Genomic DNA, 25,719 nt, shown 5'->3' with positions numbered 1-25,719 from the left:
ATGTTAAGAATGCAATGCTTTCTTTCTTCAGGTTTGTGACTATGAGACAAATGTGGCCCGAAATCTGCGAATTCATATGACGAGTGAGAAACACATGCACAACATGATGCTGTTACAGCAGAACATGAAGCAGATCCAGCATAGCCTTCATTTGGGTCTGGCACCAGCTGAGGCTGAGCTTTACCAGTATTATCTGGCTCAAAACATTGGCCTGGCGGGTGTCAAACTGGAGAACCCCAGTGGCGCAGGAGGCCCAGATGCCCAGATGATGATCAACCCATTCCAGCTTGATGCTGCAACAGCAAGTGCTCTTGGATCTGGTCTTGGTAAGTGACCCTTCATTCATACTAAATAAGTGATTGCTTTAATAATGTAATAAAACTTTTTGAAGCCTCTTTACAAAACAACCGACCCTACTTAAGTCAGTAAGAACACTCAAATGCCTAGTTTTGAGTCTGTATAGTAGCATGTGAGTTCTCCAAGCCAAGCAGTGAATTTTTAATATGGGAGTGATTTTCATATATTGTATAAAGTCAGAGTTAATGTAAACGTTCAAATAACCAAGCTAGCTTGGCTTCACAATTCACACAGCAAATTTACCTGCATCTGGCAGGTGAGGCTAAACGTAGTTTAGATAGATTGATAATCCTTGATAATGAATGTATTCATCTTTGGAGCCTCTTCCATGGTTTGTTGTTTCCCACACCTGCCAACTTCCTAGGGCCAGACACTGGGCTCTGCGGCTTGTGGAATGCCGGTAAACTGTGCCATGGTGGATGCACATTTTTGACAAGCAAGTTGCAATTCATAAAATGAATGGGGGGAAAAAAAAACAAAAAAAACAATTAGTCTTCCACCTCTGATGTATAATACGTATAATAAGTGCTAAATAATATAATAATAAAATTATATATATATATATATATATATATATATATATATATATATATATATATATATATATATATATATATATATATATATATATATAAAGCTTTGTTTCTTCCCATTGTATCTCAACCCTTCTTAACATTATTTACCACTCCCATTCTCTTTTCACAGTTCCCTCTTAGGTCCAGCTCTTTTTCTTTCCTCTTATCTCGCCTCTCATATTGTGTCTCTGTCAATGTCTCCTTGCTTTGACCCCACACTGATTAAAAAGATGATTATGAGACACCACACGAGAATTATTCTTAATCTTTCATTTGTAATTTTCTTAAATCAGCTTAATCCTCGCCTTCATACGCGCTACCCCACCTTTCCACACCACAGAGAGAACACACACACACGCACACACACACACGCACACACACACACACACACACACACACACACAGTGGCACGCAGCAGGAAGTGGATTCCCGTAGGAGTGAGGGAGATTTAACAATGACCCTGCAGAGTTACACACACTCCCTCTGCCAGTGTTGAGGTCACAGCCCAGCCAGCAGATGTACTCACAGTGATTTACACCGATAACACCCAGCTCCCTATCGTGAGCGCAGCTGTACATAGGTTTCGATGGTGCGAGTGTGATTGTTTTATATTCAAATACTGAAGAGGCTCATTGGGAATATGCCCTGCTATGTGGCATAGACCCAGTGATTAAAACAATAGATTTCCCTAATATAGTTCAATCAATCGTTTTTGGGCACCAATCAAAGTGGCAAATTAGGTAAAAAAAAAAGACAGACATTTTATGCTTTGATATCATAAATGCAGGGTCAATGAAGGAATCAAACAAAATACTGCAGTTTGATTTCTATGGTTGGCAGACTTTTTTTCATTCCTCCCAGGTCTGGGTGGGCAGAGAAAGAAAATATTCATTCTTTTCACATCTTTGTGTGTGTGGCTGAGAGAAAATCCCGCGCTTTAAAAGCGTTGCCCCACCACTGCTGAGAGGAGTAATTAAAGCTACCTGATGAGCGAGTTAGCAAGTTGAAAAGGATGATTGTAATTGATCCTGATTCAATCCTATTAGGGCTTTTTTATAGACGAGACTTTGTAAGGAGCCCTAGTCGTCTGTGAGGCTTTATTTTATCAAATCCTTTTGTGTAAAAGAAGCCTGAATGGAGAACTTTATTCTACCGCAGTGTCTTTTTCTTCAATGCTTTCTCCAATTTCATTTTCATGCCCTTTACAAATTTTTGTTGTTATACATGATCCTCCCAGTCTCACCTTTATCTCGTTAATACTGTATCAACCTCCCATTCACTTTCTTTGCAGTGAACAGTGACCTGTCGTCGGACTTGCGTCTTGCTGGTGGCCAGCTGATGGCTGACGACCTCTCGCTGGTGTCCTCAGGTGGAATGGGGGCCATGTCCTCAGTGGACCCTTCCCTCTCCTCCCTGTCGCCGCCTATTAGTGACCCCTCGCTGCGCCTCTACCAGTGCGCCGTGTGCAACTGCTACTCCACGGACAGCCTGGAGGCGCTTAATGCCCACGTCAACACGGAACGCTCGCTGCCGGAGGAGGAGTGGCGTTGTGTGGTCGGCGACGTCTACCAGTGCAAGCTGTGCAGCTACAACACGCAGCTCAAGGCCAACTTCCAGCTGCACTGCAAGACGGACAAGCACATGCAGAAGCACCAGCTGGTGGCCCACATCAAGGAAGGAGGCAAGGCCAACCAGTGGAGATTAAAGTGTGTGGCCATTGGCAACCCTGTGCACCTCAAGTGCAACGCTTGTGACTACTACAGCAACAGCGTGGATAAGCTGAGGCTACACACCACCAATCAGAGGCATGAGTCTGCCATTCGACTTTATAAGGTAAAAATACTCTTATCCAATCTCAATGTTTTTACACATCACATAGCAATCATAGTGGTCCTATTCTTATCCATTGTGGGGGGGAACTTGATGTGTATTAAGTTTACGTTCTGCAGGTTTTTGTTCATCAAAAGTTTGACTCATAACTGAGACTACCACTGCCATAAACCGTTCCCATGATAATGAAATTAATAACTTTTATCATTGAAAAAATGTCTCTTTGGATTGATTCCAATCAGATATGGGCAGACTGTATTTCCTTAGTATCAGCTGACATTACTATTGCTGTTAATTGCTCACATGCTTCAAATTCTTCAGCTTAATCTTTCAGATGTAAATAATTTAGGACTTTGTTTTTGTTCCAATAGCTCACAGTCATTTAAGACTCTTTGATGATTATTAAAAGAAAAAAAAAGAAAAAGTGTTTCGTAAAAGTGGTTCAAGGTAAAATACAAATGTACAATATTTCATTTTATAAAAGCCAAATTTTATTTTAAACACATAGTTCAACAATTATATTAAATATATTACATATTCGCACATGCATTTCCGTGGTGGTTTTAAGAGGTAGATTGGAAGCATGGTGGTGTGGGATTTAACTCTGTCCCCCTCCTCATCAAGTAGATCCTAAGCAATATGTTCCTAAGGTTTGTTATATTGCATCATTCCACTGAGTGTATCACATGCTGATTTGATATGCTGTGATGACGTAGAGTGGCATTAGAGATTAGGACAAACAATAAAGTTAATAAATACCATGAATAAATAATTACAATGACGCAATTTAGACAATGGGTCTGTGCGTGTCAAGGCATGCGTGTGCTCCTGTGTGTGTTTAAAATTGTGCCACTCTGACCCACCTCCACGCCCACCACCACATTAACTCATCCACTTCCAATGATAGCTGGCACTAAATGCGTTGATGATATAACAAGAAAAGTTTAAAACTTTAAGTCATTAAACCTTTGAAATATATTGTCATTAAAGATGTAGACTCTGAAATGATCACGAATGCATTTCACTATAATCTTCTCAGAACTTTCTTTAGAAATGTAGGGCAAATTCAAATTTACTGTGCTCAGGATACAAATTATTAAATATGTCTCTGTCCTTAGGAAAGCCAGTTGACATTAACAAAGGACTGTATTCGTTGCAGCACAGGCTAGGTTGAAGACTAGATTATATTGGTTTACATTCATTTTATAGAAATTGCTGTTTTTTTAAAAATGACCATATTTCTGGGTAAATTTTACAATAACGCGATTATAGAGACATTAATGGTTACAATTGGATGTCCAATTGTAACACTTGGTGTGTCTTATTAAATATAATAAGTCATATAGAAAAACAAACAGGACAATTGTTTGACACAAGAAGAGCTTTTTGGTAAAAACACTTCTATTCTAGTCCTTTTTTCTCCCTCAAGATAGTCTACAAAAGCTAGGTCTTTTAACTATGGCAAGTGAGGGCCAGCCCAATGCCCGCTCTGTGCACCCTGAGCTCCGCAATACCTCATCTACCCACCCACCGACCCCTACAGGCCTCAACAAATGTGTTGCACAGATGAGGTTTTTAATGCCTCTGGCACAAGTCCCAATATTTTACCCTTTAGACATGTGGTACATGTGCTAGTAAAGCCAAGCAAGTGGGAGAGAAGGCAATGAGTGGTAGAACTGTTGAGGAAAAAAAATCATTTCTTTTATTTGACCAGAAAAAAACACCTCCTCTTTCATGTATTGGCAGAGGTGAAAAGCACATGGGAATGGAGGTAGCTTGGCCCCGTGCATAAAAGATCCGAGTGTTGACGACTTTACCATCTGTTTTTTTGGAAACACAGAAAATCTTTATGGCACGGGAAACCATTTGAAGACACAAAACAAAAAGCATATTCAGGAGATTTTATGACCGCTTTGTAGCAGAGATGGAGCACTTCTAAGGGGAATTTGAAAGTGTCTTATTTTCCAGACTTTGTAAAAGAGAGAGACAAATGACATTTGCAGCACATAGGCATGAAGTAAACGGGTGTCTCGGGACCGGCAAGTGTCAAAAGTCATAGGCCTTATTTGAAGGAAAAAAAAAAAAAAAGCCCTCTCAGCTGGTGCTTGGAAGAGAAACAATTCTAACTACTGTACAATTTAATACGCTCTCATGTATAATACAATCACCCTAAATCACTCCTCAAAGGCCATAGTTTCTATTTCCCCATTGTATGGACTATATGCTGAATTGTTCGTACAGCATTTTGTAACAAAAGGGTGTAGCAAAATCGGTTTATGAAGGGGAGAATGTTTTGTTTTTTTTCTTTTAAAAGCTGCAACCGCATCTAACTGAACCAAATCTGATTGCTCCACTTTGAAATATATCAAAATACGATTGAATCGTCTTCTACTGGACCCATATTATTTTAGAAGGACATGTTAATTTAAATGTCGGTAAAACGAGGACAAATAATAATTGCATCATACCCGCTCCAACTGCTTCCTTGTTCCTTGGCCTGATACATTTGGGACCCTATTATTGTGATGAATCCATTCTTAACACACTTCAAGCCAGCTAAAGTTATGCTATTATACATACATTTGTAACACTGAATATTATACTGTATTTCCTTTTGGAATAAAAGTACATTTATTTTTTACTATCACAAAGTATCAGCACGCATTAAAACAGCAAACATTTTCTTCTTTCTTCTTTTTTTTTGGTTGCACTCACATAAACCAATAACCAAAACCAAAAACGACAAAGGATTTTTTTTTTTTCCTTTTTATTACCCATACATTTATGGCTACAACTTTATATTTATGACGATAGTCAATAGGAGACAAATGCTTGAAATAATATTCATGCTTCAAACAGTTAATCAATTATTGAACAACAATTATCATAATATTTATTTAACTCTGAAAACGCTACAACTGATGCGGCAATCAATACTTGGACTGAATGGTTAGTAAGGAAGGCCTACAATCCGCGGTAAGTAAGCATCCATTTAATAATTTGGTGTGTGGATATCCGACAGAAAATTCAAATCAAATGTCAAGTATTCACATTAGCAACACATTGTTTTCCTCTGTCGAAACATTATTTTCTATACAAATTTCTTCCCATTAATTTTTGTCACTTGAGACGGTACGACTTCAGAACATTTTTTTTTTAAAATTCGGTGCGGCAACGTTTTGAAGTAAAACTATGTTAACGCCCATCTTTTTCTTTCTTTGCGCCAATGTCTTTCTGCCACAGAACGTTGATCGAATTGAATTAACTGACTTAATTTAATGAATACTTTATAAAATTGAAATAAATACTGTATATGAAATTCCTGTATCAAACAATTATGTATTTCTATAGTTATGAAGTTATAGGTTTAGTTATAGTTTATAGTTCAGTTATTATAAGTTACAGATATACTGTCCAAATACAGTATTAGCACAGCTGCTGCGTGTAAATCTTTGTGCACACTGTGCCAGTAGCCTGTGTGGTTAGCATAATATTAAACACTGTCATAGCATAGCATGTCTGTCGCTGACCAGAGCTTGTGTTTAGCTTAGCATTGAATATGATGATGTATGGTTTCGTTTATGATTTCTAATAACAAACAGTGGCCTTTAATACGCACATGAGACAGGAGTAAATCTGTCAGTGCCATTCACTAGTGTAGCAGGGCTAAGTAGGGGGGGTCAGTTTGTAGCCAGTGCATGTGTGTGTCCACTGGGCTTTGAGGTTGCGATCAGGGCTGTGCCCTTGGGTCATTAGGAGTGGAGAATGTTCATGGTCAATGTTGCATGGTCAGGGACCACACACACACACACACACACACACACACACACACTCACATACACATCCAAACACAGACATTCTGTCTCATAGGCCATCGCACCTGTTTCTCACATGGCTGTCTGAATAAATCTTCAACTGTCCTCAGTCGCCATTACCCCTCCCCCGTACGTCCCGCTGTCTGCCTTTCTGTCTGTCTGTCCAGTTTTCCATCATTATTCAAGCAGAAATGGACATCCGGGATCCACTCTGCATTTCCATATTTCTGTTTTTCTTTTCATTATTTTCCCACTCGTCTCTTTGTCCCCTGTGTCCTGCCTTGAACTCTGCTTTGTAAAAAAAAAAAACGTCAATGTTTTTATGGGCACTGTTAAACGAGAGGGCAGAGGACACCTAGCTTGAACACCCTATGCTATATCAATGTCTCCATACGTGTTTGCTTCCAATACTCATTTTCCCATCTTCATCACTTTAAGAAAGTGCAGATAGGCTTTCTCTTTACTCATAATCTCCCTGGCAAGCAAAAGGTGCCAATTAAACAAGCAAATGCATGCAGTGAAGTCTCTTAAATCACTCTTTTTTAATTTTCTTATCAACTCTCCTTATTTCATATATAGTTTTGCCTTTCTGTCATACATATTGTATTCTGACCATCTCCTTAGTATGTAAGTCAAGTGTGAAGATAAAAGATGTATATTTTTTTTAAACGGTCAATTTTGAAAGTGTCAGCCCAATTGAAATGCTGTAGTTCCTTCTTTAAAAGCCTTGGTTTTTATATATATATATATATATATATATATATATATATATATATATATATATATATATATATATATATATATAGAGAGAGAGAGAGAGAGAGAGAGAGAGAGAGAGAGAGAGAGAGAGAGAGAGAGAGAGAGCGTAGCTTTGCATTTATCCATGGAGACATACAGTAATATATCTACTGGTTTAACCGTGGTCTCCAATATAAAGTTTTACCACTTGAGCCGTATCCCTTTCGCCCATTCACTCAAATAGTTGTTCCCTTCCTCAAAACGGAGCGCTCACCGATTGAGCATCGCATGAAGGCCCCGTTAACTGACCTACCTTAACTTCTTTCCCTTCATTTTTCACCTGCTCAACCCTGCCTTTCACCTGTCGCCATTACAATGGATATCTATGAGAGCTTTGGGTGAAATGGGAGGGGGGTGGGAGCTAATTAAAGTGTAAATGCAGGTGCTTGTGTGTATGTGTGTGTACACTGTGGCTTTGTGTGCTTGAGTTGACAGCCTTTATTCCTCAATAATCCTCCTCGATATTAATAAGAGTTTCTCCTTTCCAGGCTTCAACCAGATGGTTAGCAGAGCTTTAGTGCTCATGAGTTTTAAACATATGGTGTGTGCAATTCAGTTTTTGCTCTGATGACTAATTTTTACTCCACTTTTGCCTTTCAACATGATATGATAATGAAGAGAGAATTTACAGTCACTTATCTTCGTCAAATATATGCTAATTAGTAGCATTGAAATTTTCTTCCCATTTTGCAATATAGGTATTTAGCACCTCACTCTTCTACACTTTTCTCCTCTTGTGCCATAAGATATTGATGTGGACAAAGTTGAGCTGAAATACTCCTCACCGCCCGGACCAAATCAATAATCAATCGATTTGGAGGTAATTGTGCCTCCCTTGGACCGGTCCCAAGTCTCTCTCTCGCTCTCTCCGTCATTATCAGCATGTGTCCCAGTATTCGGCATTTCAGCATTCCAGCTCTAATTGATTTTAACCATTAGGTGCTCAGTGAATAGATAAGTACTGGGAGATATTCGATTATATGGTGGAAGCGAAGGCTAGAAAGAAAAGAGAGCTAGAAGGATTGAGGAATGGTGTTGGTGGGCCAGTGGAAGGAGGGGGAAGAGGAACCAGCTTGTCCTGTGGTCCATCCACCTTTACCCGTTGGCCCCCTATGCTCCCAGCAGCAGTACTATTCTCCTGACCTCCTGTGAGTTCAAGCAGCTTAGGTTCTGTGAGGTAATCCCTAATGCTTTGAAATAGACCTGATAGAAAGCCCACTTACTTGTTCGGGATTAATGTGAGACGAATGATGGGGAGGGGGCTTGATTCGATGGTTTTCTGCACATTTAGGAATAATGACATTCTCAATTAATTATGATTGAGTGGTGGCCTTTTTTATAAATGCACAAGGGAAGACGAATTGTTAATGTTCTGTCAAATGTTATATATATATATATATATATATATATATATATATATATATATATATATATATATATATATATATATATATATATATATATATATATATATGTAAAAATTGCCGGCTAACTGTTGAAAATGAAAAACACATTTGTCAATGAATTATTTCAAGTTGGGCTTGTATTGTAGAACTACCCGTATTTTAAAGTTTGGCGTCAAGAAAAATGTCTCACCATGGTCCAATTCTGTACAGCGGATGCCAACCATTAGTATGGTACGATATAGTGAGATAGAATCCCGAGTATTAAAAACACACAAAAAGGCAGATCAATAGGGGTGAACTTTGTGCTCTGTTGTCATGCGCTATTGTGAAAGAGAGTTGCTCAAATGCTAACATGCTTACAGTGCTTTTGCTAAGTCTTAGCAAGATAGCAACCTGAGTGGAGAAAGTGCTGATATAGTGTACATAGATAAGGTTACATTTTCCATGTGCTTTTATATTATTTTGAGAAAATTGATCTCATGCCTACATGCTCTCATTTATTTTGCAAAACCAATAATATTCTAGTAGAACAACTTGAGTACAGGAAACAACCATAAGTCAGAACTCGAGATACGAATGAAGTCTGAAATTTGGTATATTGTTACCGCCCTACGAGTGAATGTGAAACGTTAACTGTGGAAAATTTTAATTGTTAACAGCTGCATCTTATACTTGGATATTGAATTGAAGTTCCAGCACACACATGACCCTTGTGAGAATAAGCAGTTATGATGGATGGATTTCCTTGATATGCACTAATGCCCCTTATTACTAATTGTGCCATATAACCTGATGTGCCCTATATATGGAAATTTCCAAAAATGTCATCCGTTCACTTCATTTAGAACTTGCCTTCAAATGCCAGGGGCTTCATAGTCTGAAAAATATTAATTTATCGAGAACATTTATCTTGAACAGATTTGTATTGCGACCAACCAATGCGGAATTAAATCCACCTAACATTTGTGAACACGCAGGATTTGAAGAATCCATACATATATGGTTAAGTCAGGTAGGAATAAAAAAAAGACATTATAATAAAGAATAGGACAAGCAATAGTAATGGGGACTGCTTCGCTCTTCTAATGCTTGCTCTGCATAATTATCATCGTGGCATGTCTTCCATTTTTGGGTACGTGCCAGTAAGAGGGGGCCATTTCGTGAAAACTGAATTTTACAAGGGGGATGAAAAACCAACTTTGGGGTCACTTAATGAACAGAGGTGTATCACCCCCCAAAAAAAGAAAAAAAAAAGAGTGGTTACATTCTATTACCCATTTGTGGAGTTCGTGTGGACTGCTCACCTTTTTGTGTGTTCTTATTATTTAATTCCATTGTTTTGTTTTCTGTTAGTTTCCGTGTCTAATGAATGTGCATCCTATGCAGCGGCCATATGATGTTTCTTTTTGTATATTTTCTCCTCTTCAGTCAAGCAGGAGCCTAGGTTAAGGCTAGTGGATGGGGCGGTGGGGGGTTGGTGGGGGAACAAAGGCAAACATTTGAGTAATCTTCAAAGAGTCCATTGGTATGTTGAGTGGACGCTGGTATGTGGACTACGACAGAAGCTTTTTTTTCAAGGGAAAACAATATCCTTCCTTTACACGCCGGGGCTTGGGCAAACACCACCAGCCGGGCAACTCTACCCCTATGGTGCCATCGCTATCATCTTACTGCACCCTGCTTACACTGCCTCCTCTATATTTGGGAAATCAACTTTGACTTTATGGGGTTAGACAACGCTAATCGGGTTGTTTAAAATGTGGTTGGTTGAGTTTATGTGACATGCCAGTAATTGTTACAGGAATTATCTATGTTGCTCCCTGACGCAGTTTCTATTTAAGTCTCTGTCTACTGATAAGATGGCAGACAATAGAGTAGACAAGGTCCAAGTGTGCCATCTTTCCAATCACTTGCAAGGCACAATAAACAACAACAACTCCTTCTAAATGAAAATTGAAAGGTGTGACTCAAGTATGTCATGTGCATAGCGTTACTGCATGATGAGCGCCTCATTTAATTACTGCACTTCATAGAAGAAAGAGACAAGCAGTCTGACATTTTTTGACAGTTTCAAAATGAACTCCCTTTGTCCTGTAATCACCACCCGATTTCTCACGAGGATCCACCCCAGGGATAATTTCTCCCATTTCTCTTTCATAAGCAGGACCCTTGGTATTAGACGTGTTTTGTTCCCTGTACCTTTTGTTTTGTGCTAAGTGAAACCATGTGACAGAGTAGGGGCTAACTGGAAAACAATACTCCCTTCACAGGCTCAGGAATGTGTAATTAGTGATTTGAACCCGACTACGCTTGTCTAGATTCTTCCCTATCATTCTCTCCCCCTTCTGTCTCATGTTCTTTTGTTCTCACCACTTATAGTTTCTCACTCTCTTTGTCTCTCAAACCAATCAGTTGGTTTGCCTTAGTATGCCTTTTTACTATTCCTCTTTTCTAACTATCGCTAATGGATGTTTTTTTGCAGGCATGCGTCATAAAAAGAGCAAAGAAAACCAAACTTGGCGAAAATAAAAATAAAAAATGCAGCCCCTCCCGGCATCGAAATTATTTTCCTTTCTCGTTCGGTTTTAGTTAAATATAACATCAGTGTAGTACAAACCTCTTTGATGGTACCAAGCAATTAGCTGAAGCCCCAGATTTCCATTCCTTTTATTTTTGTTTTTCTTGACGTTGCTCACAGATCCTGTCAATTAGGCCTTGCCTTGATTTTCACCCAAAGCATCTTTGCATGTTAGGAAAACTGGAAAATGATTAACCCTGCCCAGGAGCATGTTAGCATTTTAACAGAATTCCTCCCCCTTGCACAGCATTGGGAAGAAAAAACATAATCCTGTGAGTATGTTAGCATTTCAACCGACTTGATCTTGGCAATTTATGATCTCTGTCTTATTGTGAGATGATGAAGAAGATGGTTTAAGGCTATAGGGAGGTCTGGTCAGAGTCACCTGGCAGCAATGGAGACAAGAGGGAGCTTTTAGACCCTAATGGGTTAAGGTCAGGATAGCTAATAGGGAATAAGTGGCTGAGCCTTGCTGTCTAAATCTAATGCTAATGTAAATACTCATCCATTTTGGTGAGGGTGGAGGTGAACTGGCTTTTAAGACACCTAATACACATACGCACACACTCACATGAACGCCCACACACACGCGCTGATGAGTAAGTAAGCCTTCTTTTGGCGTCACTGTTTCTTTGAGTCTGTTATTCCCAACTGCTGGCTCACTACAATGTAAAATATGTGTGACTGGGCTTCATTGACTAAAACCAGAAGAAATGGATCATGTAAATCCTTAGCAAGGCTGTTTGTCTCCTCCTTTTGTGAGGGGGTGGCTGTGTGTGTGTGTATGGGGGGAGGGGGGGTCTGCTTGTGTAGAGGGAGAGAAAAAAAAGAGAGCTCAGGAGACTGAAGTGATTTTTTTTCCAAGAAAAGGGGTCAGAAAGGTCAGGAAGCTGTGAACTTCAGATTGACCTTTGGCCCATATGTCAGATATACTTACATCAATGACTGCAAGTGTGTAAAATGTACGCATGTTTGTGGAAGTGAGCAAAAGGGAAATCCGGTTGGTAGGCCTGGGGAGTTATATGTGTGTGTGTGTGTGTGTGTATATATATATATATATATATATATATATATATATATATATATATATATATATATATATATATATATATATATATATATGTATATATATATATATATATATATATATATATATATATATATATATATATATATATGTGTGTGTGTGTGTGTGTGTGTGTGTGTGTGTATATATCCTCCAACCTTTATCGTCTTTACGACCTCATTGTGTCCACTGACAAGTAGCAAAGAGTAAAGGCAGAATGGAGACGATAAGAGAGAGTGGACGCTTACCAATGGATGGCAGGAGCCTTTATATGAAAGACTCAGTGTGATAATTCATTTATTTGCCTTGGCAGCCATTATGCAATGGATGCTTATTATTATTGGGTGACCTAAGTTAAGCTCGCCCACGGGCCCTCATACACCTCATGGACGGGCCTCAGAGCTGTGATTACAGGGGACGGCCATCAGCCAGGACTGAGACACAAGAGAAGCAATTTGGCTTGAGGAAATATTTTTCTTAGCTTTTATGATAGTGGAAGCTTTGCAAGCAAAACAAGGAATGAAGATCTGCAAGAAGGAAAAAAAAAGTTTTTTTTTTATTGTTACTATTTAGCTTTTTTTATTGTCAGAAGCATAGCTCTTTCACAGCAGGGCACAGTTGCCTTGAGCGAGTGAAAAATAAAGCAAAAAATGTGCATAGTGTGTAGCTAAAATACGTATTTGATGCCTGATGGATCTGGTGTTTCATGTATAAATGTCACTGTCGCAAGGCAAGTATAAGGCTATCTTTTTGGAGTACTTAATATTTTCAAATCTTTAGGTATGCTTTTTCAGAACTTCCATTTATCCATGTTTTGAAGCCGCTTATCCTCACAAGGGTCGCAGGCTTGCTGGTGCCTATCCCAGTGGTCTTCGGGCAGTAGGCGGGGGACACCCTGAACTGGACACACAGAGACAAACAACCATTCACGCACCTAATCACACCTAAGGACAATTTAGTCTAGTTTAGTCTAGAACGCATCTTTTTGGAATGTGGAAGGAGGCCGGGGTGCCATGCAGACTCGAAAATGCAAACTCGACACAGGGATGCCGGAGCTAGCTGGATTAGAATTCAGGTCCCCTTAACTGAGAGGCGGATGTGCTATTCACTGTGCCACCGAGCTGCCCACTTTTCCAGAGCTTAATATTTTAAAATCTTCAACCATACTTTTACAGAACGATCATGTCTGGCAAAGGCCTTTTTTACCCTTGAACAAAGTTAACATGCTTCCAAAATGTATTGATATTTTATACAATTTTTCTTAATATATCACTCTACTAATCCAAACATGTCATTGATTGGTATTGCCTATCACTAGTAATCCAAACATAGTATTGATTAATATTGCCTTTCTAGAATATGAAAGCATCAATACCTACACATTTTTAATCCATCTCTAGTGTTGGCCATTTTGCCATTTAATCTTGACGAGAAATTAAATTACGATTGCTCAGGGCTCAGGTAACTCTCCATTATGGCTTTTTATGGTAATGTGACCTACCTTGTGTAGGTCAGAAAACTGGTGTGCCAAAATTGGTTGAGACTAAAGATACTATGATGTCATTTTCCGCAACCAACAGCAAGTGTCAACCTTGTCACCCCCTGAAATGGTTACTATCAGGTCAATTTTACTGCCTAATTTATATTCAGCAAACACAATATTCATCAGAATTATGTTTTTTAGGATGGCGACTTGCCCTCTAAAATGTAATTATCATATTACACATATTATGAAAGTTATTGTTCATTTTGTTATTTTACGCAGGATGGTGCTGAGATGTCAGCCAACCAATGCAATCCTGATTTGTTTATGTGGCTCCAAATTTACCATACCATTCCTCAGTGGCAGGAGTAATGCATTACAAAAGTAATGTAATTACTGTAATGCATGTCTTTCTGCTGTAACGCCGTAGCGTAATGCAATACACACACAAAAAAAGAGTAATATTTTATTCGGTACAAATGAGAGTAACACAATGCATTACAACGCATCTTTAACCTGAAAGTGGAGGGTTTTTTTTCTCTCTTCTCTGAGGAGAAATGTCAAGGGCAAAATTCCATAGTGGTTTCGCCAGCATTTCAAAACCTTGTCCCAACTAGCAATAATGACAAGGTAAGCTAACACTAATTTTCACTATATAATTGCTATTAATATGAGTCGATAAATAGCTCTGCGCAATGTGTATAAAGATGAAGCGTACAAAAACTCATGTTAAACTGTACGTTAAGCACAATAACGATGATGTAGGCTAGCTGCTAACGTTAGCCCCTCCGAAACCATCTATTCTTGAAACGTCTATCCCTAACGTAGCTGACTGAACTTGAATTTGAATATTAACATTGAAATTGTGGAATGCACTGTTTCTGCCAAAAGGATTCACAATGCAGCACTATGATGAGAAGCTAAGTAGTAAAGGGATCAAAATATTAAAAACATTTTGTGTCTTGTCTTTAAAGGTTTACAGTACAATACAGAACAAATGATTTTTACTGTTCCAACCTTCCACTGGATGTGTGTTATGAGTCTAATGAGCTACATTTAGAATGGCTAATTCATATAATAATGGTAGTGCAATGCCTTACACTTCAAATACAATAATATTGTAATGTAACATATTACTTTGAAATAACAGTATTAAGTAATAAATAATGCATTACAGTTTTGAAGTAACTTGTCCAACATTTCCTTTACTTACTTTTGCTACTTTCGCTAATGGTGTAAGTAAGGTGGCACGTACCTGGGTGCCTTCAGCTTCTTTTTTTAGTGCGACAGATTCATCTGCAGTGATCTTGCTATTCATTCGCCTTTGTCCCGCGGGCTGAGCAGGGGTAGGAAGTAATGCATTTGGGAAATGGTAGCACAGGTTGGAATTCTACATTTGGCAGCCTTCCAGGCAGCGCTGGTATGTGTTTAAAATACTTTCAAGGAACAAAACATGCTTTTGTTGTTTGCCGGGCCAAGTGGGGCTGTTTTTGTCTCGGATGGCTCCCGGGGGCCCATGGGAGAGCACCGGAAGCCGGCGACGCTCCACAAGGAAGGTATAGCCAACTACCAGCTCTCCGCGCTCACAAAAAATAATGATGGCATAAACTATTTTTTTTTCTTGTCAGACTAAGATGGGTGCAAATTTGTATGTGTGCCCCCCTTTTCAATGGACACGAATGTACGAACATGTAAAACATGTATGCACATGCTCTGACACAGACCTAGCCGTTATTAAGCCATAGCTCCAGTGGCAGTATGTGTTCATTAGTGGCCTGCTTCTACATTTAATGACAGGAAAGAGTCATGTTTGTGAATACCATAATTTGTCGTCTGGTTTATGGAGGAAATAGCGAGCCTTCTGCTTTTGAAATATTTTTGTTGTTACAAGTTGCGCACACAATCTGAGGTGAAGACAAAAAAGGAACCGCACAATTGAAATCATATAGGCAGACACAAAAACACATGCAAAATGGAAAAAAAAAGTGCTCTGGAAATGACTGATGCATAAACACACACACACGCACACAGGGAGAAAGATGAAAGAAGTTTTTGCAGGGATGTATTTTGCCTTGCCTTATTAAGAATTCAGTTAATGAGACAGCTTTGCCACCACAGACAGAACAAATGAATGTGATGCAGCGCGGCCGCTTCCCCTCCCCACAAACCAAGCAAGTGCGCACTGAGGTGTGTGTAGTTGTGTCTGTGTGTGCCAGAAAGGTGTTTTGTAAACATCTCATTCAGAATAATGAATGTAGTCCTCTGTCAGCCTCTCTTTCACATACACATGCATCCACAAGCAAAAACACCACACGGGAGCTTCCCACACCTGTCAAATTAACTCTCCTCCACCCTCTCCCAATTTGTGTGTGCGTGTATGCTTTATGGACAAGACTGACAATGTTGTGTTTTTGACAAATAAACAGTAAGTCCCCCGTGTGGTAATTTGCATTCCATGTGAAGGGGCTGGGGGGAAGTGAGCATGCACATCCGACACTATCCAGAGAGGTTTGTGCGTGTGTGTGTGTGTACTACATTATGGTGTACTCATGACAGGGGGCTGTTTACGAGCTTGATTGGCCCACTGGGAATGTTAGCTTATTTGGTTGTTTGCCAAACACTAATTCCCAACAATTAACCACCACCAGGAGCTGTGATGAGGTGCCATGAGCTACAAGGGAGTGTTTGAGTGTTTTTGTAATTCTGTGGAACCACGCAGGCAGTAACGTGGCACTAATACTTATTTGTGTTAATTCAAAGTGCTCCCCTGAGAATTTGATAGAAAGTTGTATAAACAAATACCAAATTGTGTCTGTTTCTTCAGTTTGAATGAAGTTTTGACTAAGTTTGTCAAAAGTTTCCGCGTCAAATTAGGAGATTAACTATTTTAGGTTTTATAAAGTGTTTAAAGAAACAACTTAGTTAACACAGTTCTATTTACTTACTGTGGCACTAACTTTGCAACCAAACTTAGGGGCGAGTCACCGGCACTAAGGCAGACAAAGAAGCGTTCACGGTATTTTGCTTTAAAAACTTGCTCGATTAACTCATTGGAAACGTTTTAAACATTTCCCACTTTTCAAAATTATGTTCAAATCCCAATTTAGTTGAAAATCTTTAGAAAGGACACTAAAGGAATTCAGAATAACACACGTCATGCACTTACTTCAAATAACACAATGTATTAAACGTGTGTTCAAAACCCAAGGATTTTCATACTCACAGCACTTTTCGGCGCATTGATTGTTTTTTTGTTTGTTTTTTTACATTCTATTAATCTTATAAACGTGAGAAGCCAAAATCTAAATCACAATTGCATTTACAATTACAATTACATCGACAGCCGCACTAAGGTAGAATTAGTGATCATTATTTTTGCTGCATCCATTAATCTGTCATGGTCATCTTCTTTTCCACATCACCCCTAAAGTGTCAATATCCCACTAATTCAAAACAACTAAATCTCGCTCATGTCTCCAGAAAGCAGGTTCATCCATTATATCCACATTTAAATGGGATACAGACAAGCGCAAACCCAGGAGCAGGAACAGTGTGTTTGTGTGTTTGAATATGCATTACACAGCCCACGCCTGGCAGGAGTCAAAGTGCTCCTTTAAACATTCATAAATCATGGATATTCTGGCCTGCGATCTCCCGAGCGCCTGCTGAGTGCCAGAGCGACAGACAGACAGCCCTCTAGTTTAGGTCTTAAACAAACCCTCTGGAATGTGCTGATGGTGAGAGAATTAATATTAGGTCTAAACCTAGCTGGCAGCCTGCTTCAACCCCAAGTGTATCATTCAACTCTGTCTGCCTGAAGCTTCATATCCCTAAAAGCAAATAAGTCAAAATGTTGAACCACGTGAAATATTTTTGGGGCCGCTGTTGATTTGTATGAGTGTTTTAATTTCCAACCAGTTCAATTACCTGAATGGCTTTGCCAGAAGAAACATTTGAAAGCCAGTCAAGGATGACTCCAATGAAACCTCACTCTTTTTCACAGAGTTATCAGTGGTTCAAGGCTTAGAAAAAGAACACAGGCTTTGTCACATTTACATGGCATCTTTCTTCTTTTGCAATTGTTGTCACTGGACAAAATGAAGGCCTTGTTTGAGCGCTAGTTTGCTATTCAATGCTAAGGACTTGTATTCATTGTACGCTAGTTCCCATTTATGTACAGAATAAGTAACTGGAGTGAAATCCCGAGTGAATCAAGAAAGAACAAAAAGGAGGGCGCGGTGAAAGGCAGCATTGTTTTTACACTGAAGTGCTAATGATTGATGACAGAATGAAAGACGTAGTGGATCTATAGGGGCTCTTGTGCATGCAGCATAGCATATGGTGTGATTATGTAAGGCCATTATGACAGGCCAGAACATGATGATTGGTATCAGTAAAAAAGGTTTTGGAAGAACTGTTTCAGTGGAAAAATACATTTTTCATGGTGTGTGTATATATGTATATATCTATCTATCTATCTATCTATCTATCTATCTATCTATCTATCTATCTATCTATCTATATATATATATATATATATATATATATATATATATATATATATATATATATATATATATATATATATATATATATATATATATATATATATATATATATGTGTGTGTGTGCGTGAGTGTCCACACGCACACACATGTGCGGTGACTACAGCTCAGTTGTCTCCTTTGATGGAGGGCTAGAAAGGGGAAAAAAAACACATTTAAAAAAAAAGGGAGCGAGAAGGGGAAAAGAGTGCACGGGAGGCCTCCTTTCACAGAGAAACAAAGATAGCTGTAATTAATGGCCCTGAGCTCTGGTCTAGGGGAGCTTTCTTCTGACAACTCGGACTTAATTAAAACTTAAGACTTCTGAAAGGGCCTCTGACTGCGCAGGGACGTCCCACCGCCTCATGAGAAAAACCTGGTCAGATTTCTGACAAAAGAAAGAAAGAAGGAATGAAGAAAAGATGTGTTAGCAGCTGTAGCTAAGTTGCTAATCCCTGTTTGTTAACGACGGAGGGGGAAGATGGGAGGGGCAGGGGTTAGAACTCACACACACCTGCAGCCCTCCACAGACAAACACACACAGCCACACCTTTGTCTCCACCTGTTCAACCGCACTGTCCTTATGATTATGCAACAATGTTTGGATGAAGCAGGAAAGAGAGATGGTTCCACACATTAACTGATTCCATGCCATTGACGACCATAGATGTCAGTGATGAATTTTCACAAACCTGGTAGTGCATGAGTTAAAACCTCACATGCACAACAGAAATGCAACATTTGCCCTGCGTCACACACACACTAACCCCTTGTCCCTCCCTCCCACCTCCCACCACAGAGGATCAGATAATAAAAGCCTGGCCTGCTCTTTTGTTTTTGTGCATTGTTCATTAGCCCGCCAGCAACAACAGAGGCATACTCGATATGCTTGGCTTGACCGGGTGTATGAGAGCGGGGCAAGGTGGGTTGCTATAGACTAGGGGGGGTCGGTTTGGGGGGGGGGGGGGGGGGTGGAGGAGGTGGGTGGGTATACAGTGCTTTGCGTGCATGATTGCGAGCTTGCGCAAATGCAGGCACTGAGGGTAGGGTGAGAGGTAGGAGGGCAGCTTTGCATGGCTGCAGTGCCATTAAAGAGGCAAGTGGAGATGCAGGCCTTGCAACTGACAGAACACGTTGAATGAGAAACCCCTGCAGCTGGCAACAATGAAGGGAGCTGGACAATGTGAATGTTCAGAGAAAAACAGCTCTCCCCTCCCAGCCCCTTATTTTGACTTTCTCTATGTGCTGAGTCTGCACGTCACCTCAGACTTCTCCAATTAATGACACACAGGCTATGCATGAATACAGCTCTGTTTTTCTTTGCCTTTTTTTTTTGTTATCATAGAATATTTTATAGCAGATATTTTTTATGTTTAAACCACCACATGATGCTTTCATAAAATGCAAAATTAAGCACAAAACCAAAACTGGCTTTTGGATTTTTTTTTCTTTATTGAGGCTGCTTCAGCTCACATACTGCAATGTGTAGTTAACATGTATTGCTGGAAATAATATAAAAAGTGGCTGGGACATTATCCATTGATCTCTCTCTCTGGCTTGTTTGAAGCCAGGGAAGTGGGATTTCTGGGCTTTGTATTATTGGAACTGAACTAGTACCAGAGCAGAACAAAAATCTTTAATAGTCATAAAGTGGTTAGTGATATACGTAGGCATAATTCAGGCAACTTATTATGCTGATGTTCCCATGTTCTTTTATATGATTGAGGTCACTTCTAAAAGTCTTTCTTTTCTGCCTTCTTCAACAGCACTTGCACAAGCTGGACAGCGCCTACAGTCCAGAGTCGTGTGTCTACTACTGCACACTGTGCGACTATTCAACTAAGGCTCGCCTCAACCTGGTGCAGCATGCCCGCTCTGCCAGGCACCAGCAGAACGAAGGCCTGAGGAAATTGCAGCTACACCAGCAGGGCCTGAGAGGGGACGACGATGGATTCAGCCTCCATGAGCTGTTTCATGTAAAGGAGTGTCCTCCCGGCCAAGGTCTGTGCTATAAAGTACTTTTTTTTTTTAACCTTGGGTCAAGGAGAGTACAACAGGAAGACCCCATTGCATTCTGATCGATTTTTTTGACAATGCACAGTGGATAATCTTCACATGCAAAAGATGCAGTCAAAATTTGAAGTAAAAATATAACGCAACATTGGTTAAAACAGTGCTGATCCAAATGTTTAGGTCATTCTTTTAAAAATTGGGCTCAAATAATATTGTAATTATGAATAACTTACAACAACCCAAACATTGGGCTGATTTGTACAAAACCACAAAATTGGGTTGTTTTTGCATTTTGCCTTGGTTATAGCCTACTTAGCAAATGTTGAAAACTACTTGGTTATTCATTAGACCAAACATTTTAGTTCATTCCCTTTTTGACCCATGTTAGATTATTTTGGATTCAAGTGTATTTTATAAAAGATTTCACCACAATCAAGATTATCTGGCTAAGGTCTTTACAGTTATCGGACACAAGTACGTGGAATATTTACTTCTGCAACCTTTACAAAACTTACATTATTTTTCCACTTGTTATTTTTTTCCAATGTGATTGCCCTTGGCTATAATTACATTCACCTTACTTTCCTCCCTAACAGTCCTGCTATCTCCTTTTTCTCGCGCCACTCCCTCTACATGCTGTCAAATCTTTCGCCCTCCCTCTTGCCTTTGGCCTTCCTATCCACATCACGTCTCCCGATACAGAGCCGTCCTTCCCTCCTAATCTCTCCAAAATGAGCATACTGTTCCTATTAGGCTGCCGCGCTTATATCTCCCACAAACACACACACACACACACTCTCACACACACATAAATACAAGCGGCGTGCACAGGGACATCCCAGGCAGGCAGGCAGCTTATGAAATTTCACCTTGGGAGGATCTCGCAGCCTGTGCACACTTACAATCAACACACATTCATATACACACACACACAAACACACACATATGCAACCTCTCCCTGGAGTGAGCTTTCATTTCCTTTCTCATGACCAAAGCAATTTGGCTTTCATTTAAGGGTCTCCGTCCTGCCAGCAGCTAATAAGTGTAACAGAACTGTAAAACATTCAGAGAGCAAAAAAAAAAAAAAAAGAAGAAAGATTAATCGTTTTTCTTTAGTGGGGGGTTTGATGGTTGGTGAGGGTGTAAAGAGGAGGGGCGGAGGAGGAGAGTGGGGTCTTGTGGTGTAATTTAAACCAGAAGAGTCAGGGTCCATTATTTAGTCATCCTTATGTTAATGCTGCTGGGAGAAAATGAGCGCTTAACTTGTTTTTGCTTTGCCTGACCTAAAGGAATGAGTGGAGCTGGGGGAGAAAGGTATCATGCTTTGAATAGCATTCCAGCATAGCATTTGGTTAGACGTCCGTCAGTGTATGTGTCTGTTCATGTGTGTGCGTCCATGTGTTTCCCAAAGTGTCCTTTCTTGACCACACACTCCCCACCCTGACATGGACATTCATTACTGGTGTAAGTTTGGTTTTAATTACACACAGATCACATTTCTGCAAGATTTGGAGGTGCAGTATTTCAACGCCGCTTCCTCATCTCATTGCTCTATCTGGCTCCTTTTTTGTCTTGAGAGATTCTGCACTCTCCCACTAAGTCTGTGTGAGTGCAACCAGATTTTTTTTTTCAAGCATCATTCCACCACTGCACCTAATTCAAATGTTCTTCTCCTCAAATGCACCATATTTGTCACCGCTGCAGTCCTTTGATATGCTGGATTTGACTCTCAATGGGGAATTTCCAAGGGAAACTACGGGAAAATACTTAAACGGAAGCTGGCAGCATCCAAACCACTTTTTGGCCTTTTTTTTACCCCTCCCTTTTGCCCTCTTTTTTGGGCAGACTATATATTTTAACTACATGGTTGATATGTCAAGAGGAGTTTCTTTCATAGTCCCGGCATCAGCACAGTTTTTTTGTTTTTGTCAAACAAAGTTCATTACTTTGATAGATTTGAATAGGGAATTGCAGTTTTATCGTTTTATAGTTATATAAAGTAATAGGAGATTTTATGAGGATCAAACTATGCATTGTAAAAATGAAAGTATCAGCAAATGTAATATGTTATTTTTGTTGCAGTGCCAGGAAACCTACTGGTTTCTTTTCAAATTAAGAACAAAGTAATTGGAAAATGAAGTGAGCGTGAAATAAAACAGTTGAGGTTGATGTTCTATCGTTTGGAAATGCTAAATAAAAGATACCTAATGATACTATTACAATGCAGTTCAAAAGTTGAATTCATCAGACTCTAATGATGCAACAGTCTTCAATCCAAAAATGCATTGCAGTGATTAGTCCTTATTGGGAAGAAAAACACAGGTGTTATATCATTGAAAAAGGTCAATCATCTCTGATATAGTTGATTGCAAAGGACGTTCGATACAGGGTTGGGGTCAGGGCTCATGAAACTGATAAAAAATAAACTAAAAATACAATGATTGTTAAGGATTTTACCAGAATAAAAACCTTAGAATTGCCCACAAAGTCTTGGAAAGATGAAAAGTGAAGATTTGAGGGAAGCTAAGAGGCCAGCATCTCCAGAATAGGAAACATTTCCAGTCAGCGGTCTCTTTAAAGAGCCTGTATTCATCTGTATGTGTGCGCATGCTATTATTTTTCTGGGGCTACAATTCCTGACTCGAGCACTTTCGGTTCATTAGAGAGCGGTATGAAAAAGATTAATTTAAGTGCTGACCGGTATCTTTCTCTTAAAGCCGGGACCTGGCGCTGAGCCAGATAATTACAGGCCCATTTGGGAATAAGGGTTCTAATGCTCCAGACTTTATGTACATGTGAATGGCTTTCATTAAACAATTTGGGTGCTGATTTTATGGCCTAATTAAGGGTACAGCACTGCGGAGCCGCAACATAGGGGAGGAGGTGTTTTGACAGCCAAGCAACACTTCTCTTGCTTTGTTACCGCCTCTCTTCGCCTCATTGCACAGGTTTATTTTATTGGTTTAATGGTAACAATAATATTTATGTCAGAGTGCTAATCAATATATTGGGAGAAAATCTTAAAAAAACATGATATCAGAATGCTTATTAATCACATTCTGGCAAAGTGGAGGTGTGTTTGTAACTCTCTGTGTTATTCTCTTTCAATTCAAAACAGGCATGGAACTAGGATTCAAATACATTCTTCCATTCTTTAAAACAAATAAAACACAATCGAGTTATTAGTTGATTATTTTTCCCATAGTTAATCGAAACCTGTAGTCAAATTCCCATCCTTATTACTACACTTTTCCATGATCCTCTAGTGCAGGGGTTCTCAAACTTTTGGGAGTCAGGTACCCCTTTAAGAGAGAAAATTTTCCAGGGACGACCATTGAAAAAACAACATAAAAAAATCATTTCTAATTTATTCACGTTATTAAATTAAAAAAGTGAAGTGCCCTTTTTAGTCACCAACGGATTCAATTTGACAAGTATATTTGTCACTTTTCAGCTATACTGAAGTTTAGAAAATAAAAATTGAAAATTGCACGTCTCCTTATAATAAACCGGGTCAATTTTCCCAAACAGCTTCCTACCAATTATTTACTCAAAAACAGCACTATAAAAAAAAATACCTCTTTAGTGTTGCTGGCTTCATTGCCTCGTTAGCAAGCAATTGTAGACACAAAACACATTTTTACAAATTTCAGAATTATTATATTTTTAAAAATATATGAACTCATTCAATGACAGGGACGTATTTTCACATTTTTTAAGAATCCCGACATTGAATCCCAGATACCTTAGCATTAAATACGTAAGTGCATTAAGGACATTCATTTCCAGATGCTTAAGAATTAAATCGATACTTAAGTATCTGGGATTGAATGTCTGGACTCTTACAAAAACTTGAGAATACGTCCCTGGCATTGAATGAGTTAAACTGATTGAATTGATTGTTTTATTGAAGAGTAATAAATACAGTCACAGTTTAATAAAAAAAAAAATAATCACATGGAATTAACACAAATAAGTGGGGTCCGCAGACCCCACTTTGGGAAACACTGCTCTAGCGATTTGACTCAAAGACAAAAAGCTCACTGTCTTGGTGTCCTTGTGATGAATTGCACTCCAGTGTGCACAATTAGAAGTGTTACAGATAATTTAGTTGATTCAAAAAAGGAAAAAAAAGCCACTTTGCACCATAAGAATTAGTTTAAATGAATTGCCTCTCAGCATGGAAGAACATTGAAAGCTATTTTGCTATGAGGGTCATCCAAAAGTGGTTAGTAAAAATCAGATCTTTTTGTGTATGCTCTTCTCCAGTCTATAATGAAATTATGCAATAAATGGAACTGTTTAAAGTGGAAAAAAACAAAGAAGGAGAAACATGTCAATTTCACCAAAGAAAGGGATTTTGATCCGCCGATTCCGTTTTGCTGTTCAGCCTCAACCATACTGTAATGTGCAGGCATGCAAGTGTGTGTTGTCACACATTAGCCAGCCGTGTGACCATCATGTGTGAAGCTCCTCATAAGTCAGATCAAGCAGAAACACAAGAGCACACTTTTCTTCCCCATACATACTTGTTTCTTTTTTTTCTTCACTTCCCTCTGCCCTCTATAAAAAAGGACGGTGGATGGGATCTCATGGAGGTAATTACTTGTGAGAGCCAGGCTTGTCATCCATAGCCACGACCTCCCCCCACTCGCCCCACTGCATGCCCCCACCACCACCACACAACATGCATTAAACACGAAGGGAGAGGACCTTCTTTTGTCTGAGTCCCCCTTTTAAACAAAAGACCTCTTCTAACTTTGTGACCGAAATACTCAAATCACGCGCGCGCGTGTGTATAATATTTGTGCCCTTTTGTTTTCTGTTGAGTGATAAGGCTCTGGGACATGTTTTGATCCTAGTCAAATTATTGTACTAACCTTTTTCCTAGCGGCTGTAGGCTAAAATGAGCCTAATGGACACTTATCCCTCCTTGATGTGCTTGTAAATGGACGGAGATGCGAACTTGCATGAGGGGCTGGTTCCTTGGTGAATCTTCACTTCACCAAGCTGTGTTGTGTGAGAGAGCATTTGATTTTCAGCATGGAAAATAGATCATTTCGTATGTGTTTGTGATGACATCAAGATATCTTTGAGGCATTTTTGGTTTGTCTCTTTCACTTTCATCCCTTTATCTTTTTTTCTGCTCGGTGGCAATGGTTTTTCAATTCCAGTGGTTCTCTTTTATTTTCAGGAAGGTCTCTCTTTAGACAGAAGTCTATTTCCAGGGTTTGTCTCCGTAATTTGTGGCCAT

General features: G+C 39.4%; 1 protein-coding gene across 2 annotated transcripts in view; it reads left to right on the top strand.

Annotated features, from left to right (window-relative positions):
• The window catches only part of zfhx4 (zinc finger homeobox 4), a 92,096-nt gene that overhangs the window by 27,054 nt on the left and 39,323 nt on the right, over nt 1-25,719 (top strand). For both annotated transcript variants that reach the window (XM_088401650.1, XM_088401649.1), the window contains exons 4-6: nt 32-326; nt 2,224-2,765; nt 20,219-20,453. In XM_088401650.1, coding sequence (XP_088257776.1) covers nt 32-326; nt 2,224-2,765; nt 20,219-20,453 — 1,072 coding nt within the window. The remainder of the gene's footprint in view (nt 1-31; nt 327-2,223; nt 2,766-20,218; nt 20,454-25,719) is intronic.

Source organism: Hippichthys cyanospilos, chromosome 19 (assembly GCF_059441005.1).
Source record: "Hippichthys cyanospilos isolate Australia breed blue-spotted pipefish chromosome 19, RoL_Hcya_1.0, whole genome shotgun sequence".
Lineage (NCBI taxonomy): Eukaryota > Metazoa > Chordata > Actinopteri > Syngnathiformes > Syngnathidae > Hippichthys > Hippichthys cyanospilos.
This window is presented reverse-complemented; position numbering and strand designations above follow the sequence as displayed.